The following is a 19307-nucleotide window of genomic DNA, read 5'->3' as shown; positions in this document are numbered from 1 at the left end:
TTCCAATTAACAGCTGCGCTAACGGGTTTGTTGTCCCTGCCATTTCCCCCTAATGGCAGCAGCCATCGCAGACACGGAGAGTTGTGCAAACTCATGACTCTCAGGAGCTGTTTTCTCTCTGTTTTCCCTCTCTTTCCTGGGGCCTGCAGCGCAGTGTGAGCCTTTTAGCAGGAGGCAGCATTGTCACACGGGTGGCAGGACAAACAAACACAGTACTGAGCTCCATCCCTGGGGCTGTCTCGGAGCCACAGGAGGGTTTGGGGTGCAAAAGCCCTCTGAGACACGGCGCCCAAAGGTTAAGCCATGGCTGCTGCCAAGCCCAGCCCTGAGCCGTCCCTGCAGGGAGGCAGCAGCAGCTCCTGCCCCATGGAGGAGGTGTCTGCAGCCTGGGCAAGGCCTGCCTGGGCTCACGGTGCAGCCTGGGGCTCTTGCACTCTGCCCGTGGCCATTGGGACCTGCAGCAGCGATGGAAAGCTCCAGCAGCCCCCGCCCAGAGGAGATTGTACTTCACAGCTTGGGCTCAGCATCACAGAGCCGCAGTGTCAGAACCCAGGACATTGCTCTGGCTGCCCTGGAGCACTCCAGACCCTGGCAGGGGCTCAGAGTCCTTGGCACAGAGTCACAGACACCTGTGCCTTTGATTTTAACCCATGGAAACAATCACCAACTTTGTGTGAGGAGTTACAAGCCACAAGGGTTTGAGTAGAATGATAGTGAATTTGTCACAGGGTGAAAATGGAGAATTTTGGGGTTTTAGAATGGGGGTTCAAGAGGCAAGATGGAGGAATCTGGGCATGTCCTGTCCTCCTTCTTGTCCTCCATCTTCTGCTGTGATGGTGACACTTCTGGATTGGTTTAGAGACAGAGTGTCTAACACAGGTGATAGGGATTGGAAAGTTATTGTAAATAAAGTACACGTAGTTTTTAGTATAAAAAGCCAACACCATCCCAAGGGCAGGGCCTGTACCACAACCCGACCTGCTGGACAGATCTCAGCAGGTCAGAGAGAGAATGGAACAGATAAGGAAAAACAAACAACCTTGAGAACCAGAGCCGAGGAATCTCGACTTCTTCTTCAGTCACGGGGCTGGGGAAAAAGGAATTTTTGATACCTCGGGAGCCATTTCAGCAGCAACAAACCCAGGACGGCAGGATGGTTTGTGATGGAAGGGACCTCACGGGTCATTGTGTCCCACCCTGCCATGGCAGGGCCACCTTGCACTGCCCCGGGCTGCTCCAAGCCCCAGTGTCCAACCTGGCTGGGACACTGCCAGGGCCTTGGTTCACAGCATGAATTCATGCTGGGTCCCCTCTAGAGATTAACCCCGTGTTGTGCAAACCAGGCTGTCCTGTCTGGGGCAACAGAGAGACGCAAACCCTCCATCCCTGGAGCAGCCCCTTGCTGGGACATGTCCTGGGGAGGGGACACAGCCTCTGACAGGCACCGTGTGACCTGCAGGGACAGCCCGGGACAGCCTGGCACAGGCGGGGCTCTGCTTGAGCCGCGACCTCAGCCCCGGCTCCGCTGCAGGGAGGAGGAGAAGGAGGAGGCTGGGCTGGCACACTCCCGAGATGTGCGTGCGTGCATCTCCCACTCGCCAGCCATGAGCGCAGCAGTGCTCAGAGATGCTGTGGAAAATACTCAGAATAGCTCTGCTTCGGGAGCCTCGCAGCCCCGGTGGAAAATGCCTTTGTTAAGCTGTGGGCGAAGGGGAAGGACGGGCCCCTCCAGCCCCGGGGCAGGGCGGGCCAGGCGCTCACTGGTGGTGCCGTGGGCTCCGTTCCCCGCAGCCCCCGGGTGTGCTGGTTCCAGGCTGTGCCCGTACCAAGCTGTGCCCGTTCCAGGGTGTGCCCGTTCCTCATTCCCCGCAGCCCCCGGGTGTGCCCGTTCCAGGCTGTGCCCCTTCCCCATTCCCTCTAGCCTCTGGTGTGCCCGTTCCCGGGTGTGCCCGTTCCAGGGTGTGCCCGTTCCAGGGTGTGCCCGTTCCAGGGTGTGTCCCTTTCCCATTCTCTCTAGCCTCTGGTGTGCCCGTTCCAGGGTGTGCCCGTTCCAGGGTGTGCCCATTCCTCATTCCCTGTAGCCCCTGGCTGTGCCCGTTCCAGGGTGTGCCCGTTCCCCGTTCCCTGCAGCCCTTGAGTGTTCCTGTTCCCTGTTCCCTGCAGCCCCTGGGTTTCCTTTGAGCCATAAATCCCACAGCAAATGGGGAGCGCTGCAGCCTGTGGTTTGGGGCCGGGCTCGCAGAGCAGCCCGGGGTGGCTGGGTGGGAGCAGACACCCCTCGGGCACTGCCACACCTGCACTGCGCAGCGGGACGGGTGACAGCGCTGCCCTGGTGTCCCCGCTCTGCACAGGGGGCTTTGGTACCGGGGATGTGGCTCCTGATACGAGCCCCAGAGACCTCACACAGGCCCCTGCAGTGAGGAACACCTTGGAGGAAGAACCCTGGGCTTTGTGTCGAGTGTCTCCCCTGGGGCACTTTTGGAGCTCATCACTGACCCGTCTGTGAGTGCAAGGACCCCTGGACAGCCTTGTCCACCTGGAGCAGGGCCGGCAGCACCTCCCTCTGTGACCAGGCACTGCAGACCTGCCCCTTTGCCCTGCTTCTGTGCGCGCTGGTTTTCCTGCTTGGCAGTGTCTGCCAGGGAATGTGCTTCTGAGGGGAAGGATACCAGATATGCTAAGCAAATCCTTCCCAAACCGAGGAAGGATTTCACTCAAAACAACAAAATACATTTCACTTGACGAAAGCAGTTAATTATTCCAGATTTCTATGTCTTGTGTCAGTAATTCCCAAAATACAGGGAAAACAATGGGCAATTATGCTATTTTTGGCCGTTTGTGGCACAAATACACCAGTCAAGCGCTGTGTTTTGGGGGTTTCCAGAGCTGGCAGAACAGCCTGGGGCTGAGACAGTCCCTGAGTGCGTTCCCAAAGCAGCAGGGGATGGCCAGTGGACCCTGGACACTGGGGACAGACGGACAGCCCGTGGCCGGAGCTGGCCCTGGGACACCCCTCCCAGTGCTGCTGTGGGGCTCGAGGGCATCCCGGGGCAGCTCCGGGGCCCTGCAGGTGAATCCGGAGGGGACAGTGCAGCTGTGTCCCCGCTGGAGGAGCGGGAATGGGGCAGCTGTGTCCGTCTGTCCCTGCGGGGCTGGGCTGCCTGTCCCCGTCCTTCCCCAGCCCACCTGCAGCCAGGGGCTCTGTGCCGTGCCTGGGACAGTCGGGGGCTGGTTTTCCGTTCTTGCAGCCCGGCTGGCAGCCTGTCAGCGAGCAGGAGCTCAGCATGAGGAGCTGTAACAGACTCTGCGGCGTAGTTACTGCTTTTGGCATTGCCGAGCCTTTTAGGAGAGCTCTGCCAAGTTAAGAACCCAACCGACGCCTGTGCGAGCGTGTGTGCGTGGGGGTGAGTCTGGAGATGTTTTATGTAAGAGAACTTCAGCAGGCACTTGAAATAGTCTGTTTGCTGGGATCAGTTGCATGCAGGGGACGCGTGTCTGACATCAAACGCGCGATGCGCTCCTCGTCACAGAGGGGAGCAGCTGCACCCCGGGCAGGGCTGGGCCCGTGGGATCCTAAAATCACAGAATTGTAGGGCTTGGAAAAGCTCTCTGAGACCATCGAGTCCAACCAGTCCCCAAGCACTGCTGAGGTCACCACTGACCCCGGTCCCCAGGTGCCACATGCACACAGATTTTAAATCCATTCGAGGATGGGAATTTAAATCCATTCGAGGATGGGAATTTAAATCCATTCGAGGATGGGGACTCCATCGCTGCCCCGGGCAGCTGTGCCAGGGCTGGACAGCACTTTCAGGGAAGAAATTTTCCACAATATCAGAAAGGAACTTGCCCTGGCCCAGCCTGGGGCCGTTCCCTCTGCTCCTGTCCCTGTTCCCTGTTCCCAGCCCGACCTCCCGGCTGTGCCCCTCCTGGCAGGAGCTGTGCAGAGCCACAAGGGCCCCCTGAGCCTCCTTTGCTCCGGGCTGAGCCCCCAGAGCCAGGGCTGGAGCCGGTGCAACACTTCCAGCAGGAATGCTCCCTGAACCAGTGCGGAGCTGGAACATCGGGGCTGCGTGGTGGGTGGGAAAAACCAAACTGAGCCCAAACCAACCAAACAAAAGAAAAAACAAATGGAACCCCCCTCAAATCAAAACACAGACCGCTCCCCAGTCCTCGGCTATGCGGGAGCGCTGAGCGGCGGCGGGGGAGAGCCCGGTGGGGACAGAGGGACAGCCCGGGATGAGAGGGCAGCGCAGAGGGGACAGAGGGACAGCCCAGGGCTGGGAGTGTGTCAGCCTGGGTAGGAGCGGGGCAGTGCAGAGGGGACAGAGGGACAGCCCGAGAGGGAGCGGGGCAGCCCGGGAGGGAGCGGGGCAGCCCGGGAGGGAGCGGGGCAGCCCGGGTAGGAGCGGGGCAGCCCGGGAGGGAGCGGGGCAGCCCGGGAGGGAGCGGGGCAGCCCGGGAGGGAGCGGGGCAGCCCGGGAGGGAGCGGGGCAGCCCGGGAGGGAGCGGGGCAGCCCGGGAGGGAGCGGGGCAGCCCGGGGCCGCCCCCGCCGCCGGCAGCCCCCCGGCGGCCCCGGGCCGCTCCCCGGCGCTGCCGTCACCCGCCGCCGCTGACGGGCCGTGACGGGCGCTGACGCGCGGCGGCGGCTGCGAGGGGGCGCGGCGGCCCCGGCACCGGGCTGCGCTCCCGGGCCCGGCCGCTCCGCCCGCTCCGCGCCCGCGGCGGAGGCAGGTACAGCGGGCGGGGATGGGATGGGATGGGATGGGATGGGATGGGATGGGATGGGATGGGATGGGATGGGATGGGATGGGATGGGATGGGATGGATGGGATGGGATGGATGGGATGGGATGAGATGGGATGGGATGGGATGGGGATAGGGACGGGGACGGGAATGGGAGTGGGAATGGGAATGGGAATGGGAATGGGGACGGGGATAGGGACGGGATGGGGATGGGGACGGGATGGGGATGAGGACGGGGGTGGGGATGGAGATGATGGGGGTGGGGATAGGATAGGATATGATAGGATAGGATAGGATAGGATGGGATGGGATGGGATGGGATGGGATGGGATGGGATGGGATAGGATAGGATAGGATAGGATAGGATAGGATAGGATAGGATAGGATAGGATAGGATAGGGTGGGATAGGATAGGATAGGATGGGATGGAGGGTCCGGGACTCGTTCCCCGCAGGCAGGCGCGGGCTCGGGGCGGCGCGGCTCCGCACAGCTGGCTGCGGGCGGGCAGATGTTGCGGCGGCGCGGCGGGGCAGGGAGCAGATGGGCGGCAGCGGGCGCCATATGGCCCGTTCAGCCTCTCAGCCCGCGATATCAGCCGCAGCCGGCCCCGCAGCGCGCAGCGCTCCCGCGGCGGCGCAGCCGGACACCCAACACCGAGAACATCTCTGCGTTCTGGGGCCCGGCAGGCGCTGCCAGTGGCCGGCGGCGACACGGGGACAGCGCGGCTTCGGGGCTTCCACGGGACTATCGCGGGCCGGCAAGGACCCCGGGAAATGGGCACTGCTGCGATGAACACCGAGCGTCAGCGGACACCGCCTGCGCGGCTGAGCTCCAGGAGCGCGCCGGGAGCGGGAGGAAAGGGAGAATAACGCTCCACTGAAGTTTGTGGGAAATCTGAGAGGGATGACGGAGTGCTGCTTGTGGTTCACACCCCAGCCCGGCAGGGAGAGCCCCGCGCCCTGACTCACATCAGGACATCCAGCTTCAATGTGTGCCTCCAGCCCCCCACGGACATCAGAGCTGTGCCAGAGCTGCTGTGTGCCCGATGGGCTCTGGAACACGAGTGTGAGCTCTGGGGCCGAGTGCCCGGGGCTGGGGCTGCCAGGGAGCTGCTGCTGCTGCTGCTGCTGCTGCTGCAGCCCTGAGACACCGAACTCCGCTGCCCTGGGGCCAACACCAGCTCCAGGCTGTGCCTCGTTCTCCGTTTGGGGGCTCCACACCCCGTGTGACGCTGGACAGAAGGACACTGCACCCTCCTTCCCTCTGGAAGGCTCCCTGGAGTGACAGACCCTTGGATCCGGGTGGTGGCACCAGCACAGCTGTCCCTGCGCAGTGTGTCCCTGCCCTGGGGACAGGGGGGGCTGCTGGGGGCCTGGCACTGCCCCCGCCACCCCCGGGCCTGGCAGGGCACCCAGCCCCTGGTACACAACTGTCCTTTTGTGTCAGCACCTCTCCGCTGGTCTGAAACGTTGGGCTGTCGGAGAGGCAAGAAATGCCTTCCCTGCCAAAACTGTCTGCTGAGACAGGCAGCAGGTTAGCCAGCGTGCGAGCAGTGAAGTGTAGGGAAGGGCCTGATGCAGGGGCTGCTCTGGTGCTGCAGGAGTGCACGGGTGCTGCAGGAGCTGCACGGGTGCTGCAGGAGCCGCTCTGGTGCTGCAGGAGTGCACTGGTGCTGCAGGAGCTGCACGGGTGCTGCAGGAGCTGCACTGGTGCTGCAGGAGCTACACGGGTGCTGCAGGAGCTGCTCTGGTGCTGCAGGAGCACGGGTGCTGCAGGAGTGCACTGGTGCTGCAGGAGCTGCACGGGTGCTGCAGGAGCCTCTTGGGGATGCTGCACAAGCTCGGCCCTGCCGTGCCCCCCAAGCCCTGTCGCTGGCTGGGGGCTCTGACAAATCCCAAACGGGACGGGCCTGCAGTGGAACTGCCTCGAGCTGTTCTATTTCCAATCAGTCTCATTCCATGCTTACGACAATGGGAAGATGTCATCAGCTCACATCCCAGGCAGCAGATCCAACTCCATTATTAAGCTTAGAACACCTTGATATCTCGTTAGATAAGCTTTTCTGCAGCTGAAAGAGTTATTCCAGACAAGCATTAATACACAGACCATTGTTCTATTTGTCCTTGCTTTTCTATTTCTTACATAGTTTTTCTGCTGACAATCCCATGGCTGCTGCGTAGCTCCAGTCCCAGCTCTGCTGTCTCTGGGGCCTTTTGCAGCTTTCCCAACCCCTCTGATCCATGGATTGCCACAGGCCCGGCCAGGGGGTGTTGGAGGGAGCTGGGGCAGCACTGACCCTGCCCGGCCCTGCTGCCACCACGCTGACATGGCACCCCTTGCTGACAGGGTCCCCCAGTGACCCCCAGTGCCTCCCAGTGCTCCCAGTGCCTCCCAGTGCCTCCCAGAGCCTCCCAGTGCCCCCCAGTGCCCCCCAGTGCCCCCCAGTGCCCCCCAGTGCCCCAGTGCCCCCTCCCAATGCTCCCAGTGCCCCCAATGCTTCCAGTGCTCCCTCCAGTGCTCCCAGTGCTCCCAGTGCCTCCCAGTGCCTCCCAGTGCCTCCCAGTGCTCCCAGTGCCTCCCAGTGCCCCCAGTGCCTCCCAGTGCCCCTCCCAGTGCCCCCCAGTGCCTCCCAGTGCCTCCCAGTGCTCCCAGTGCTCCCGCTCCCAGTGCCTCCCAGTGCCTCCCAGTGCCCCCCAGTGCTCCCAGAGCCTCCCAGTGCCTCCCAGTGCCTCCCAGTGCCCCCCCCCAGTGCCTCCCAGTGCCTCCCAGTGCCTCCCAGTGCTCCCAGTGCCTCCCAGTGCCCCCCAGTGCCTCCCAGTGCTCCCAGTGCCTCCCAGTGCCTCCCAGTGCCTCCCAGTGCCTCCCAGTGCCCTCCCAGTGCCCCCCAATGCCCCAGTGCCTCCCAGTGCCTCCCAGTGCTCCCAGTACCCCCCAGTGCCCCCAGTGCCCCCAGTGCCTCCCAGAGCCTCCCAGTGCCTCCCAGTGCCTCCCCAGTGCCTCCCAGAGCCTCCCAGTGCTCCCAGTGCCTCCCAGTGCTCCCAGTGCCTCCCAGAGCCTCCCAGTGCTCCCAGAGCCTCCCAGTGCCCCCAGTGCCCCAGTGCCCCCCAATGCTCCCAGTGCCTCCCATTGCTCCCAGTGCCTCCCAATGCTCCCAGTGCCCCCCAGTGCCTCCCAGTGCTGCCCCCCAATGCTCCCAGTGCCTCCCAGTGCTCCCAGTGCTCCCAGTGCCTCCCAGTGCCTCCCAGTGCTCCCAGTGCTCCCAGTGCCTCCCAGTGCCCCCAGTGCCTCCCACTGCCCCCCAGAGCCTCCCAGTGCCCCCAGTGCCCCCAGCACTGCCAGGCCACAGCCCAGTGCCGCCTCGGGGCTGCAGGGGTGCCCAGCGCCCATTCCCGTGGAGAGCAGCGGCCCCAGCGCCCCTCACCCCAAACAGGAGCCGGGGGGGGGGACCGCACAGCCGGGCCTGCCATGGGTTTGGGGCTTTTATGGGATTTGAGGTTTTTATGGGAAATGGCAGCCGGGGCTGACATGGATTTGGGGCTTCTATGGGTTTGGGGGTTTTATGGGTTTGGGGTTTTTATGGGATTTGGGGTTTTTATGGGAAATGGCAGCCAGGGCTGCCACGGGTTGGGGGTTCTATGGGTTTGGGGTTTGTATGGGTTTGGGGTTTTTATGGGATTTGGGGTTTCTATGGGATTTGGGGGCTTTTATGGGAAATGACAGCCAGACCTGACATGGGTTTGGGGCTTTTATGGGATTTGGGGTCTTTTATGGGAAATGGCAGCCAGGGCTGACATGGATTTGGGGTTTCTATGGGCTTTGGGGTTTCTATGGGCTTTGGGGCTTCTATGGGATTTGGGGTTTTTATGGGAAATGGCAGCCAGGGCTGCCACGGGTTGGGGGTTCTATGGGTTTGGGGTTTCTATGGGTTTGGGGTTTTTATGGGATTTGGGGTTTCTATGGGACTGGGGGCTTTTATGGGAAATGACAGCCAGGCCTGACATGGGTTTGGGGCTTTTATGGGACTGGGGGTTTTTATGGGAAATGGCAACCAGGGCTGCCATGGATTTGGTGTTTTTATGGGAAATGGCAGCCAGGCCTGACATGGGTTTGGGGGTTTTTATGGGATTTGAGGTTTTTATGGGAAATGGCAGCCGGGGCTGACATGGATTTGGGGCTTCTATGGGTTTGGGGTTTGTATGGGTTTGGGGTTTTTATGGGATTTGGGGTTTCTATGGGATTTGGGGGCTTTTATGGGAAATGACAGCCAGGCTTGACATGGGTTTGGGCTTTTTATGGGATTTGGGGTTTTTATGGGAAATGGCAGCCAGGGCTGCCATGGCTTTGGGGTTTCTATGGGCTTTGGGGTTTTTATGGGATTTGGGGTCTTTTATGGGAAATGGCAGCCAGGGCTGCCATGGCTTTGGGGTTTCTATGGGCTTTGGGGTTTTTATGGGCTTTGGGGTTTCTATGGGATTTGGGGTTTTTACGGGAAATGGCAGCACCAGAGGCACTTCCCCCTGTGCCTGTGGGACCAGCTGGGCTGGCCTGACCCCGCAGGAGCCGTGGGCTGCAGAAGCTGCCCCGTGGCACCCAGAGCCTGTCAGGAGGGTGGGCCTGCACCTCAGGGAGCGCGGGTGGGGCCGTTCCTCGCACGGGCAGCCCGGAGCTGTCCTGCTCCCCTGTGGCCTGCGCTGTGCCCGTTCCCTGTGCTGGGGCTGCGCTGCAGGTGCTGCTTCCCGAGGGGCATCCCCAGCTCCCCTCGTGCAGCACCTGGGCCAGGGCGAGGTGTCTGTAATTAAACTCGTCCTCTGTGCTCCCAAACCCAGCATTTCCCCGCACGGCTGCGACTGTGTTTGCGCTTGTTTAATTTGGAGTTCTTTTCAAAAAAGCGCCGAGTCTGGAATGTTTGTTCTCCGCTTTTTTTCACATCATTACTCTGATACTGCTTGATTAGCTCCCTCCCCAGTCATGATTGGTAATTAAAATAGGCATTAAAATTAGTCACTTAGCAATTTTGCTGTTCAATTGGCAATTAAATTACTTAATTGCAATTAAAGTCCTAATTTTAATTGGCAAAATGATAGATGTAGATTTAAGATAATATGTATAAATACTTTAATAAGTGTCTATATAAGGATTACTTAATTACTCAACTTCAAGTTTATGCTGTTAACTTTAGAACTTTTAAGTGAGTAATGAAATTTATATTGCATCTATTCTAAGGATATGGTAATTAGATGTGTCACTTAGCCCTATAGGGGCCTTGGCTGGGAGCTGCCGTGGTGTGGACGGGTTGGGCTGTGACTGACGGAGACGGCTCCGAGGTGCTGCAGCTCAGGGAGGCTGGCCGAGCTCCTCCTTGGGGAACCCCATGGAGACAACCCCGAAAATGCCATTCTGGACAGCCCGGAGGTGTCACAGCTTTGGGGTGTTCATTACTGACCCCGAAAATGCCATTCTGGACAGCCCGGATGTGTCACAGCTTTGGGGTGTTCATTACTGACCCCGAAAATGCCATTCTGGGCAGCCCTGAGGTGTCTCAGCCCTGGGGTGTTCCTTAGTGACCCCAAAAATGCCATTCTGGGCAGCTCTGAGGTGTCTCACAGCTTTGGGGTTTCATTACTGACCCCAGAAATGCCATTCTGGGCAGCCTTAGGGTGTTCCTTTAGTGATCCCAGAACATTCTGGACAGCCCTGAGGTGTCTCAGAGCCCTGGGGTGTTCATTACTGACCCCAAAATGCCGTTCTGGGCAGCCCTGAGGTGTCTCAGCCCTGGGATGTTCCTTCTGCGGGAGCTCTGTAGGATCAGGAGAGCACAGTGTGGGACCGTGGTGTCTCCGGGTGGGAGCACTTTGGGTTTCCCTGCTGTTTGTGGGGTTTCTCTTCTGTTTGTGGGGTTTCCCTGCTGTTTGTGGGGTTTCCCTGCTGTTTGTGGGGTTTCCCTGCAGTTTGTGGGGTGGCCCCAGTGGCAGGAGTGGGTTGGGAAGGAGCCCTTTCCTTGGTTTCCCAGGAAATCTTGCAAGGGCTGTGGGAGCCAGCGCTGGCTGCTGGGCTGGGCTGGGCTGGGGGCATTTAGCCTGGGCTGGGCTGGGCTATGGGGTTTTATCCCGGGCCAGGCTGGGGGGTTTTATCGCGGGCTGGGCTGTGGGGTTTTATCCTGCACTGGGCTATGGGCATTTATCCCGGGCTAGGCTGGGAGGTTTATCCCGGGCTGGCTTGGGCTATGGGGTTTTATCCCAGGCTGGGCTGTGGGGTTTTATCCTGCATTGGGCTATGGGGTCTTATCCCAGGCTAGGCTGGAGGGTTTTATCCCGGGCTGGGCTGGGGGGTTTATCCTGGGCTGGGCTGTGGGCATTTATCCCGGGCTTAGCTAAGGGGATTTATCCTGGGCTGAGCTGTGGGCATTTATCCCGGGCTAGGCTGGGGGGTTTTATCCTGCATTGGGCTATGGGGTCTTATCCCAGGCTAGGCTGGAGGGTTTTATCCCGGCTGGGCTGTGGGCATTTATCCCGGGCTTAGCTAAGGACATTTATCCCGGGCTGGGCTGTGGGCATTTATCCCGGGCCAGGAGCTGGTTCTGGCCGCGGGCCGTGCTCCCTCCAGCCCTGATGCCACTGTGTGCTATTTTCCAGGGCGGAACACGGCGGTGCAAACGCAGGGCCGGAGGGCAGAGCCCAGCCGGGGGGGCCGTGTCCCCCCAGCCCCGCTGAGCCGGGACCGCGGGCTGGCCTGGAACGAAGGCGGCGCCTCCACCTGCACCGGCCCCGCTCTGCCCTGCGCCCTCCCAGCGCAGGCACCCGCGCTGCGAACGGGGAACCGGCCGCCTCTGGGCACACGCACAACTAAATAAAATAACAATTGTAAAACAACGATGTGCATTCACGTAAATCAACATCAGCCATTTAAATGAATAAGTCTAAAATAAATAAACTATTTATTAATAAATAAGTTTATTAATAAGTGTATTAATAAATTTATTAATAAATTTATTAATAAATTTATTAATAAATTAAATAACACAAAAAAAAGCAAATAAAATAAAAGATAAAGCCCCGAAAATAATGAATTGAATTAAGCAATGAAATAAATAAAAATAAAAGCCAATAATATAGAAAATAATAAAATAATAATAAAAAACCAGAAATAACTAAAATGAAAAAATATACAATAAATAAATCCAAAATAAAATAAAATCAGTGCAACATATAAAAGAAAGACAATAGTAAAATAAAATAAAATGAAAATAAAGTTAATAATGAAATAAAAGCAAAATACTAATAAAATAAAATAGACTCAATTCCAGGTGGGCAGTGGAAGCAGGGGCGCGTTGTGCTCCTTTTGTAGTCTTGGCCTGGCTCTGTCCAGGCCCTGCTCTGTCCCCATTCTTGGTTCTGTCCCATTCCCGGTTCTGTCCCTGTCCCGGTTCTGTCCCGGGTCTGTCCCATTCCCTGCTCTGTCCCATTCCCGGTTCTGTCCCGGCTCTGTCCCTGTCCCGGCTCTGTCCCGTTCCCGGCTCTGTCCCTGTCCTGTCCCTGTCCCGGCTCTGTCCCTGTCCCGGCTCTGTCCCGTTCCCGGCTCTGTCCCGGCTCTGTCCCGGCTCTGTCCCGTTCCCGGCTCTGTCCCGTTCCCGGCTCTGTCCCTGTCCTGTCCCTGTCCCGGCTCTGTCTCTGTCCCGGTTCTGTCCCTGTCCCGGTTCTGTCCCGTTCCCGGCTCTGTCCCTGCCCCGGTTCTGTCCCGGTTCTGTCCCTGTCCCGGTTCTGTCCCGGTTCTGTCCCTGTCCCGGCTCTGTCCCTGCCCCGGTTCTGCCCCGGTTCTGTCCCGGTTCTGTCCCTGTCCCGGTTCTGTCCCGTTCCCGGTTCTGCCCCGGTTCTGTCCCGTTCCCGGCTCTGTCCCCGGCCGGGGTCGCGGTCGCGCGCGCTATTCCGGGGTTCGCGTCACGGTGACGCGCGCGGGGGGGCGGGGGCGGCACCGCCCTCTATGCAAATGAGGCCACGCCCCCGCCTCGGCGCGTGGCCGGGGCGCGTCCCTCCGCGTGACGTCACCGCTCGGAAACTTACCAAAAGGGCGCGCTGGCGCGCGGGGGGGGCGTGTCCGGGGCGGGGCGCGGGCGGCGCGGATTGGCGGGCGGCGCTGACGCGCGGTGACGCGCGGGGGCTCGCGGCGCACGTTGGTCGGCGGCGGCCGCGGCCACATAAACAAAGGCACATTGCGGGCGGGCACAGTCCGGCCGCCCGCGCCGCCGCCGCCGCCGCTCCGCCCGCCGCCCGCTGCCCGCTCTTGGATGCGCGCCCCGCGCTCCGCTCCCCGGTGAGTGCCCGGCCCGGCCCGCCTCCCGCGGCCCCTCCCGCGCGAGGCGCGGGTGCGCCCCTGTCCCGTCCCGTGCCGCGCCGTGCCAGCTGCTGGCGGGTCCCGCTCGGGTCGGTCCCCGGACGGGACGGGTGGCGCTGCCCGAGGGCGCGTGTCACCCGCGGAGCTGCCGCGCCGAGCCGAGCCGAGCCGGGTCCGCCCGGGCTGGCTGGCTGTCACCCGCGCCCCGCTCCGGTGCCGGCACCGCCGCCGAGCCGGGAGCCCCGCGCCGCGCCCGCTCTCCCCAGGGACGCGCCGCGGCTCCCGGAGGGCGTGCAGAAGGGAGCCCGGCAGCCGGCGCCGGTGACAGCCCGCCCGCGGGGAGCCGCCTGCCCGCTTACCGAGAAATAACCAAACCGAGCCCCGACCGGCTCCTCGAGGGGCGCGGGGCGGCCCTGCCCGGCACCGCTCCCGCAGACCCGGGGCTCCCCCGAGCCGGGCGGAGCGCCGGCGGCTCCGTGTGTCTGTCCCCGCGCCGGCGGCTCCGTGTGTCTGTCCCCGCGCCGGCGGCTCCGTGTTTCTGTCGCCGTTCAGGCAGCCTCGTGTGTCTGTCCCTCCACCGGCGCGTCCGTGTGTCAGTTCCCCGCCGGGGCTGTCTGACCGGTAGATCCGTATGCCTGTTCTCCGCTCCGGGTCCCTGTGTCTGTCCCTGCACCAGCGGGTTTGTGCGTCAGTCCCCCGCCTCTGCTGCCCGATCGGCGGGTCCGTGTGTCAGTGTGTCCGTCCGTTCACCGGCGGGTCCGTGTGTCGGTCCGTGTGTCCGTCTGCTCACTGGCCGGTCCGTGTGTCCGTCCGCTCACCGGCGGGTCCGTGTGTGTGGGTCCGTGTGTCGGTCCGCGTGTCGGTCCGCTCACTGGCGGGTCCGTGTGTCGGTCGGTGTGTCCGTCCGCTCACCGGCGGGTCCGCGTGTCGGTCCATGTGTCCGTCCGCTCACCGGCGGGTCCGTGTGTCTCTCGCAGCCGTCGCGCCGGGCAGGCTGGAGCCGCCGCCGCGCTCTGAACCCGCGGACACCTCGCTCCCCGCCGCGCTCCGACGCTGTCCGCCCTCGGCTGCCCCGAAGCCGCCGCTCCCCCGGCTGAAGGTTGGTGCGCTCCGTCCCCGCGGCCCCGGCGGCGGCCCCGGCGGGGCAGGGCGCTCCCGGGGCTCCCGGCGCTCGGCCGCGGTGGCCGGCGCGGGGCGGCGCGGGCCGAGCCTACCTGCCGCTGTTTCGTTCGCAGCCATGCCCTGCGTTCAGGCTCAGTATGGGTCCTCGCCTCAAGGAGCCAGCCCGGCCTCCCAGAGCTACAGCTACCACTCGTCGGGAGAATACAGCTCCGATTTCCTGACTCCGGAGTTCGTCAAGTTTAGCATGGACCTCACCAACACCGAAATCACCGCCACCACTTCTCTGCCCAGCTTCAGTACCTTTATGGACAGCTACAACACGAGCTACGACGTGAAGCCGCCCTGCTTGTACCAAATGCCCCTGTCCGGACAGCAGTCCTCCATTAAGGTGGAAGACATTCAGATGCACGGCTACCAGCAGCACGGCCACCTGCCCCCCCAGTCCGAGGAGATGATGTCCCACTCGGGCTCCGTCTACTACAAGCCCTCGTCGCCCCCGACCCCGTCCACGCCCGGCTTCCAGGTGCAGCACGGCCCCGTGTGGGACGAGCCCGGCTCCCTGCACAACTTCCACCCCAACTACGTGGCCACCACGCACATGATCGAGCAGCGCAAAACGCCCGTGTCCCGCCTGTCGCTGTTCTCCTTCAAGCAGTCGCCGCCCGGCACGCCCGTGTCCAGCTGCCAGATGCGCTTCGAGGGGCCCCTGCACGTCCCCATGGGCGCCGAGCCGGCGGGGCCGCACCACGGCGTGGACGGGCAGCCCTTCGCCGTGCCGGGCGGCATCCGCAAGCAGGGCTCCATGGCGTTCCCCGGGCTGCCGCTGGGCCCCGCGCCGCAGCTGCTGGACAGCCAGGTGCCCTCGCCGCCCTCCCGCGGCTCGCCGTCCAACGAGGGGCTCTGCGCCGTGTGCGGCGACAACGCGGCCTGCCAGCACTACGGCGTGCGCACCTGCGAGGGCTGCAAGGGCTTCTTCAAGGTGAGCGGGGCCGTGCGGGGCCGTGCGGGGGCTGCGGGCGGCGGCGGGGGAGCCCGCGGGGCCCGCGGATGGAAATCGGTTAGGACAGAGGAGTGCGTCTGAGCTAACCATGCGGAACGGAATTCCCCGTGGTAAAATTAAGTGATCTCTTTATTTCACCATCCTGATTGAATAATCTTATCATTTTAAATAGAGGAGGTCTCCAAGGAATGTAAATAATATGAATGCCCACGGATTTGTATTTACCGAGCGTCTCTTTTCCTCCTCTTGGCATATAAAACACGGCTAGGAGCTGCGAGGTTAGCTTGGATGTTAACGCTGTCAATTTTCTCCTGTTAAATGCCCTGGGAAAAAAAATAAATGAAGGGGGGGGGGAAGGAAAAGGAAATAAAAGGGGAAAAAAAGGGAAACTAAATAAAGGGGGAAAGGAAATAAAAATAAAGAGGGAAAGGAAATAAAGGGAAAAGAAAATAAATCTAAAAGGTAGAAGAAGAAAAGGGAAAAAGGAAATTATAGAAAGGAAAAATTTAAAAGAGAGAAGAGAACAAAGGAAAAAAAAGGGGAAGGGATATAAAGGTTAAAAAGAGGAGAAGTAAAGATTAAAAAAAGAAAAGAAAATAAAGGGGGAAAATGAAAGCGGGAACAGAAAACGAAGGGGAAAGGGAACGAAACAAAGCGGAAAAACGGAAAAAAAATGAAGGAGGGGGAAAGAAAAAGAGAAACAAGGGGAAAAGGCGGTGAAAGCAGCTGCGGGCAGGGGCGGGCGGGCGGCGGCGCGGGGCGCTCCCCGTCCGGCGCTGACGCCGCTGCCCGCCCGCTGCAGCGCACGGTGCAGAAGAACGCCAAGTACGTGTGTCTGGCCAACAAGAACTGCCCGGTGGACAAGCGCCGCCGCAACCGCTGCCAGTACTGCCGCTTCCAGAAGTGCCTGGCCGTCGGCATGGTCAAGGAGGGTGAGTGTCCGTGTGTCCGCGCGTCCGTGTGTCCGCGTGTCGGGCGCGCCCCGCGGGCCGGCGCCGGGCTGACCCCCGTCTCTTGCAGTGGTGCGCACAGACAGCCTAAAAGGCCGGCGGGGCCGCTTGCCGTCCAAACCGAAGAGCCCCCAGGAGCCTTCTCCCCCCTCTCCCCCGGTGAGTCTGATCAGTGCGCTGGTGAGAGCCCATGTCGACTCCAACCCGGCTATGACCAGCCTGGACTATTCCCGGGTAAGCGGCACCGAGCTCGCGGAGGGACCCCGCCGCCGCCGCCCGGGGAGGGGGGTCCGGCCCCGCGGCCGCTGCGGGGGAGAGGCGAGGCCGCCGGGGCTCGGCCCGGCCCTGCCCGGCCCGCCCGCCCGGGGCTCGGCTCGGCCCCGCCGGCACCGGGGGCTCGGCTCGGCCCCGCCCGGGATCGGGCCCCCCGCGCACGGAGAGCGGCGGCCTCGGAGCGCCGTTCCTAATCGAATTAATTGCCCCGGAACATCTAATTTCCTCACCGGTCAGAGAGAGCTTTAATTGTTATCCCAGCCCGCTCCCCGGCCAGCGACGGGGTGAGCAATTTCACGGGTTATAGACTTTAGAGAACCTCATTAAGTGCTTTTTAAAATGAATTTCCAGTTCCAGGCTAACCCCGACTACCAGCTGAGCGGTGACGACACCCAGCACATCCAGCAGTTCTACGATCTCCTGACCGGCTCCATGGAGATCATCCGAGGGTGGGCGGAAAAAATCCCCGGCTTCACCGAGCTGCCCAAGACGGACCAGGACCTGCTCTTCGAGTCCGCCTTCCTGGAGCTGTTCGTGCTGCGGCTGGCGTACAGGTGAGCGGGGGTCGGGGCACGGCCAGGGAGTCAGACCCTTTCAGGGTTCACTGGTCTGCGTTTTATTAACTCCTCGGTAATTAGGTGCCTCTTAAATCCTTCATTTATTGCTCCTCAAGTAATTAGTTGTTTAGATTTTCTCCCCCATCATCTCCTTTCTTATTATTTTATTTCTTTCCTGCTTGCTCTTGTTGTTTTTTCTCTTTCATTTTCTCTTCTCTATTTTATCTTTCTCTCCCTCTCTGTCTTGCTTTCTTCCTTTCGCTCATTCTCTCTTTTTTACTCTTATATTTTGTCTTTCTCTTATCTTTTGTCTTTTTCTTTCCTTTCCTCCTATCTAATTTTCCTCCCTCTCTCATCCATCCATCCATCCATCCATCCATCAGTTCATTCTGGGGTTGTCCCCTTCCTTCCAGGTCCAACCCCGTGGAGGGGAAGCTGATCTTCTGCAACGGGGTGGTCCTGCACCGGTTGCAGTGCATCCGTGGCTTTGGGGAGTGGATCGATTCCATCGTGGAGTTTTCCTCCAACTTGCAGAACATGAACATCGACATCTCTGCCTTCTCGTGCATCGCTGCCCTGGCCATGGTGACAGGTGAGTGTTCCCCCTGCTGCTCCCCTGCCCGCCCTGCTCGGAGCCAGACCCCTAACGTCCCGCACCCTTCTCTTTGCAGAGAGGCACGGCCTCAAGGAACCCAAGAGGGTGGAAGAGCTTCAGAACAAGATTGTAAATTGTCTCAAAGACCACGTGACTTTCAATAACGGGGGGCTGAATCGCCCCAACTATTTGTCCAAACTCTTGGGGAAGCTCCCCGAACTGCGCACGCTTTGCACGCAGGGGCTGCAGCGCATTTTCTACCTGAAACTGGAGGATTTGGTGCCACCGCCAGCAATAATTGACAAACTTTTCCTGGACACTTTACCTTTTTAAGACTCTTCCCGCACGCTTCCGCTGACCCGAGGAGAAGCTCCACCTGCCTGAAGGGGAGCTGGTGTGGGCCCAGAGCAGCACCCCTGGGTGCCAGCTCCCACCCGGCCGGTGCTGCCAACTCCTGCAGGCAGAACGCGATGGGCATTTTGGCTCTGGGCCATCATGGATGCAGCTCATGGACTACACAAATACCATGGTATAAACTTTTTATTCTCGGCTTCTAAATGAGTTTATGATTAAGGACTTCTGGTGCAAAGACAAGCCTGCCTGGCGGCGCCGGCTCACGCTGTGCCAAGCCCAGCGCCGGGGCGACCCGCAAGCCTCTCCCTCCTAAAGACTAAAGTTTTCTGCAGCAAAAGAAAGCTGTAATATACCCAGACCCCAAACCTTGCGTGGGTGGCGTGGCATTCATGAAGGCGAAGGCTTGTAAATTTATCAGATGCAGTTTGGCTTTTTAAAGAAAAAAAAAAAATTCTTCTGTGCCTATTTATGATGAAACGTGGAAAATAATTCTAAAAAAAATCAAAAATAAAAGCTAAATGTGTTTGGGAGAAAAATAATTAAAAAAAAAAAAAGGAGAATTAAAAAAAAAAAAAAACCCAATCTGTCCATACCAGGGAAGCATGATGATTCCAGGGTGACAATGTTATAGGCACTTGCTATTTCAGTAATGTCTATATTCTATAAATAGTATTTCAGACACTATGTAGTCTGGTAGCTTTTATAAAGACTGGTAGTTATCTAAGCTTCAAACATTTTCTCAATTGTAAAATAGGTGGGCACAAGTGTTACCCCCGGAATCCCCCCCAAAGGGACACATAGTGTTTGTAAACACCGCCCGACACCCCTTGTTTGTAAGTGTTGTATGTACTGTTGATGTTGATTAAAGAAGAAGTTTATATCTTGATTATTTTGTTGTCTAAAGCTAAACAGATCTTGCATGCAGCAGCTTTTGACTGTTTCCAGAGTGCTTATACTATACATAACTCCCTGGAAATTACTGAGCACTTTGAATTCTTGGTTTGTTTTGTTCCATTTGTTTTTTTATGTCTAAAAATTGTCGGTTAATATATTATTTTATGTTCGAGTAATATTTTTAATATTGCCATATTCTGTAGTATTTTTCTTTGTATACCCCGGTTTGGCACACGGGAAAGTCGCTGCCTTTTTTTAATATGGTGTACGACAGTAAGAAACGCGGATTATTATTATTATTATAATTATTATTATTATTATTTTTTCTCCCGAGAGCTCTTTCTTTGAGAAAGACAATTTTAATGTTTACAACAATAAAACATGTAAACGAATCGAATTTCGTCTCCTTTCTGCCGAAGTGCGAAGCTGCTCCGCCAGCCCCGCCGCACCCAGGGGACAAAAGCCTCTGCCCGTGCGGCGATCCCGG

General features: G+C 59.5%; 1 protein-coding gene across 1 annotated transcript; it reads left to right on the top strand.

Annotated features, from left to right (window-relative positions):
* The first annotated feature begins 14291 nt into the window (after window positions 1-14291).
* On the top strand, window positions 14292-19148 carry NR4A2 (nuclear receptor subfamily 4 group A member 2). Its single transcript, XM_030952350.1, has 6 exons — window positions 14292-15176; window positions 16000-16129; window positions 16218-16381; window positions 16772-16974; window positions 17391-17569; window positions 17649-19148. Exons 1-6 carry the CDS (start codon window positions 14313-14315, stop codon window positions 17903-17905), a joined length of 1797 nt encoding a protein of 598 aa, XP_030808210.1. The 5' UTR covers window positions 14292-14312; the 3' UTR covers window positions 17906-19148.
* The last annotated feature ends 159 nt before the right edge of the window (window positions 19149-19307 follow it).

This window comes from Camarhynchus parvulus, chromosome 7 (assembly GCF_901933205.1).
Source record: "Camarhynchus parvulus chromosome 7, STF_HiC, whole genome shotgun sequence".
NCBI classification, from domain to species: domain Eukaryota; kingdom Metazoa; phylum Chordata; class Aves; order Passeriformes; family Thraupidae; genus Camarhynchus; species Camarhynchus parvulus.
Note: the sequence above shows the minus strand (reverse complement) of the source record. Positions and strands in the feature narration are given on the sequence as shown.

Coding starts and splice junctions, on each gene's coding strand:
- NR4A2 (XM_030952350.1), top strand. CDS start 14,313: ATGCCCTGCGTTCAGGCTCAGTATGGGTCCTCGCCTCAAGGAGCCAGC. Junction 15,177..15,999: donor GCTGCAAGGGCTTCTTCAAG/GTGAGCGGGGCC, acceptor CGCCCGCTGCAG/CGCACGGTGCAGAAGAACGC. Junction 16,975..17,390: donor GTGCTGCGGCTGGCGTACAG/GTGAGCGGGGGT, acceptor CCTTCCTTCCAG/GTCCAACCCCGTGGAGGGGA.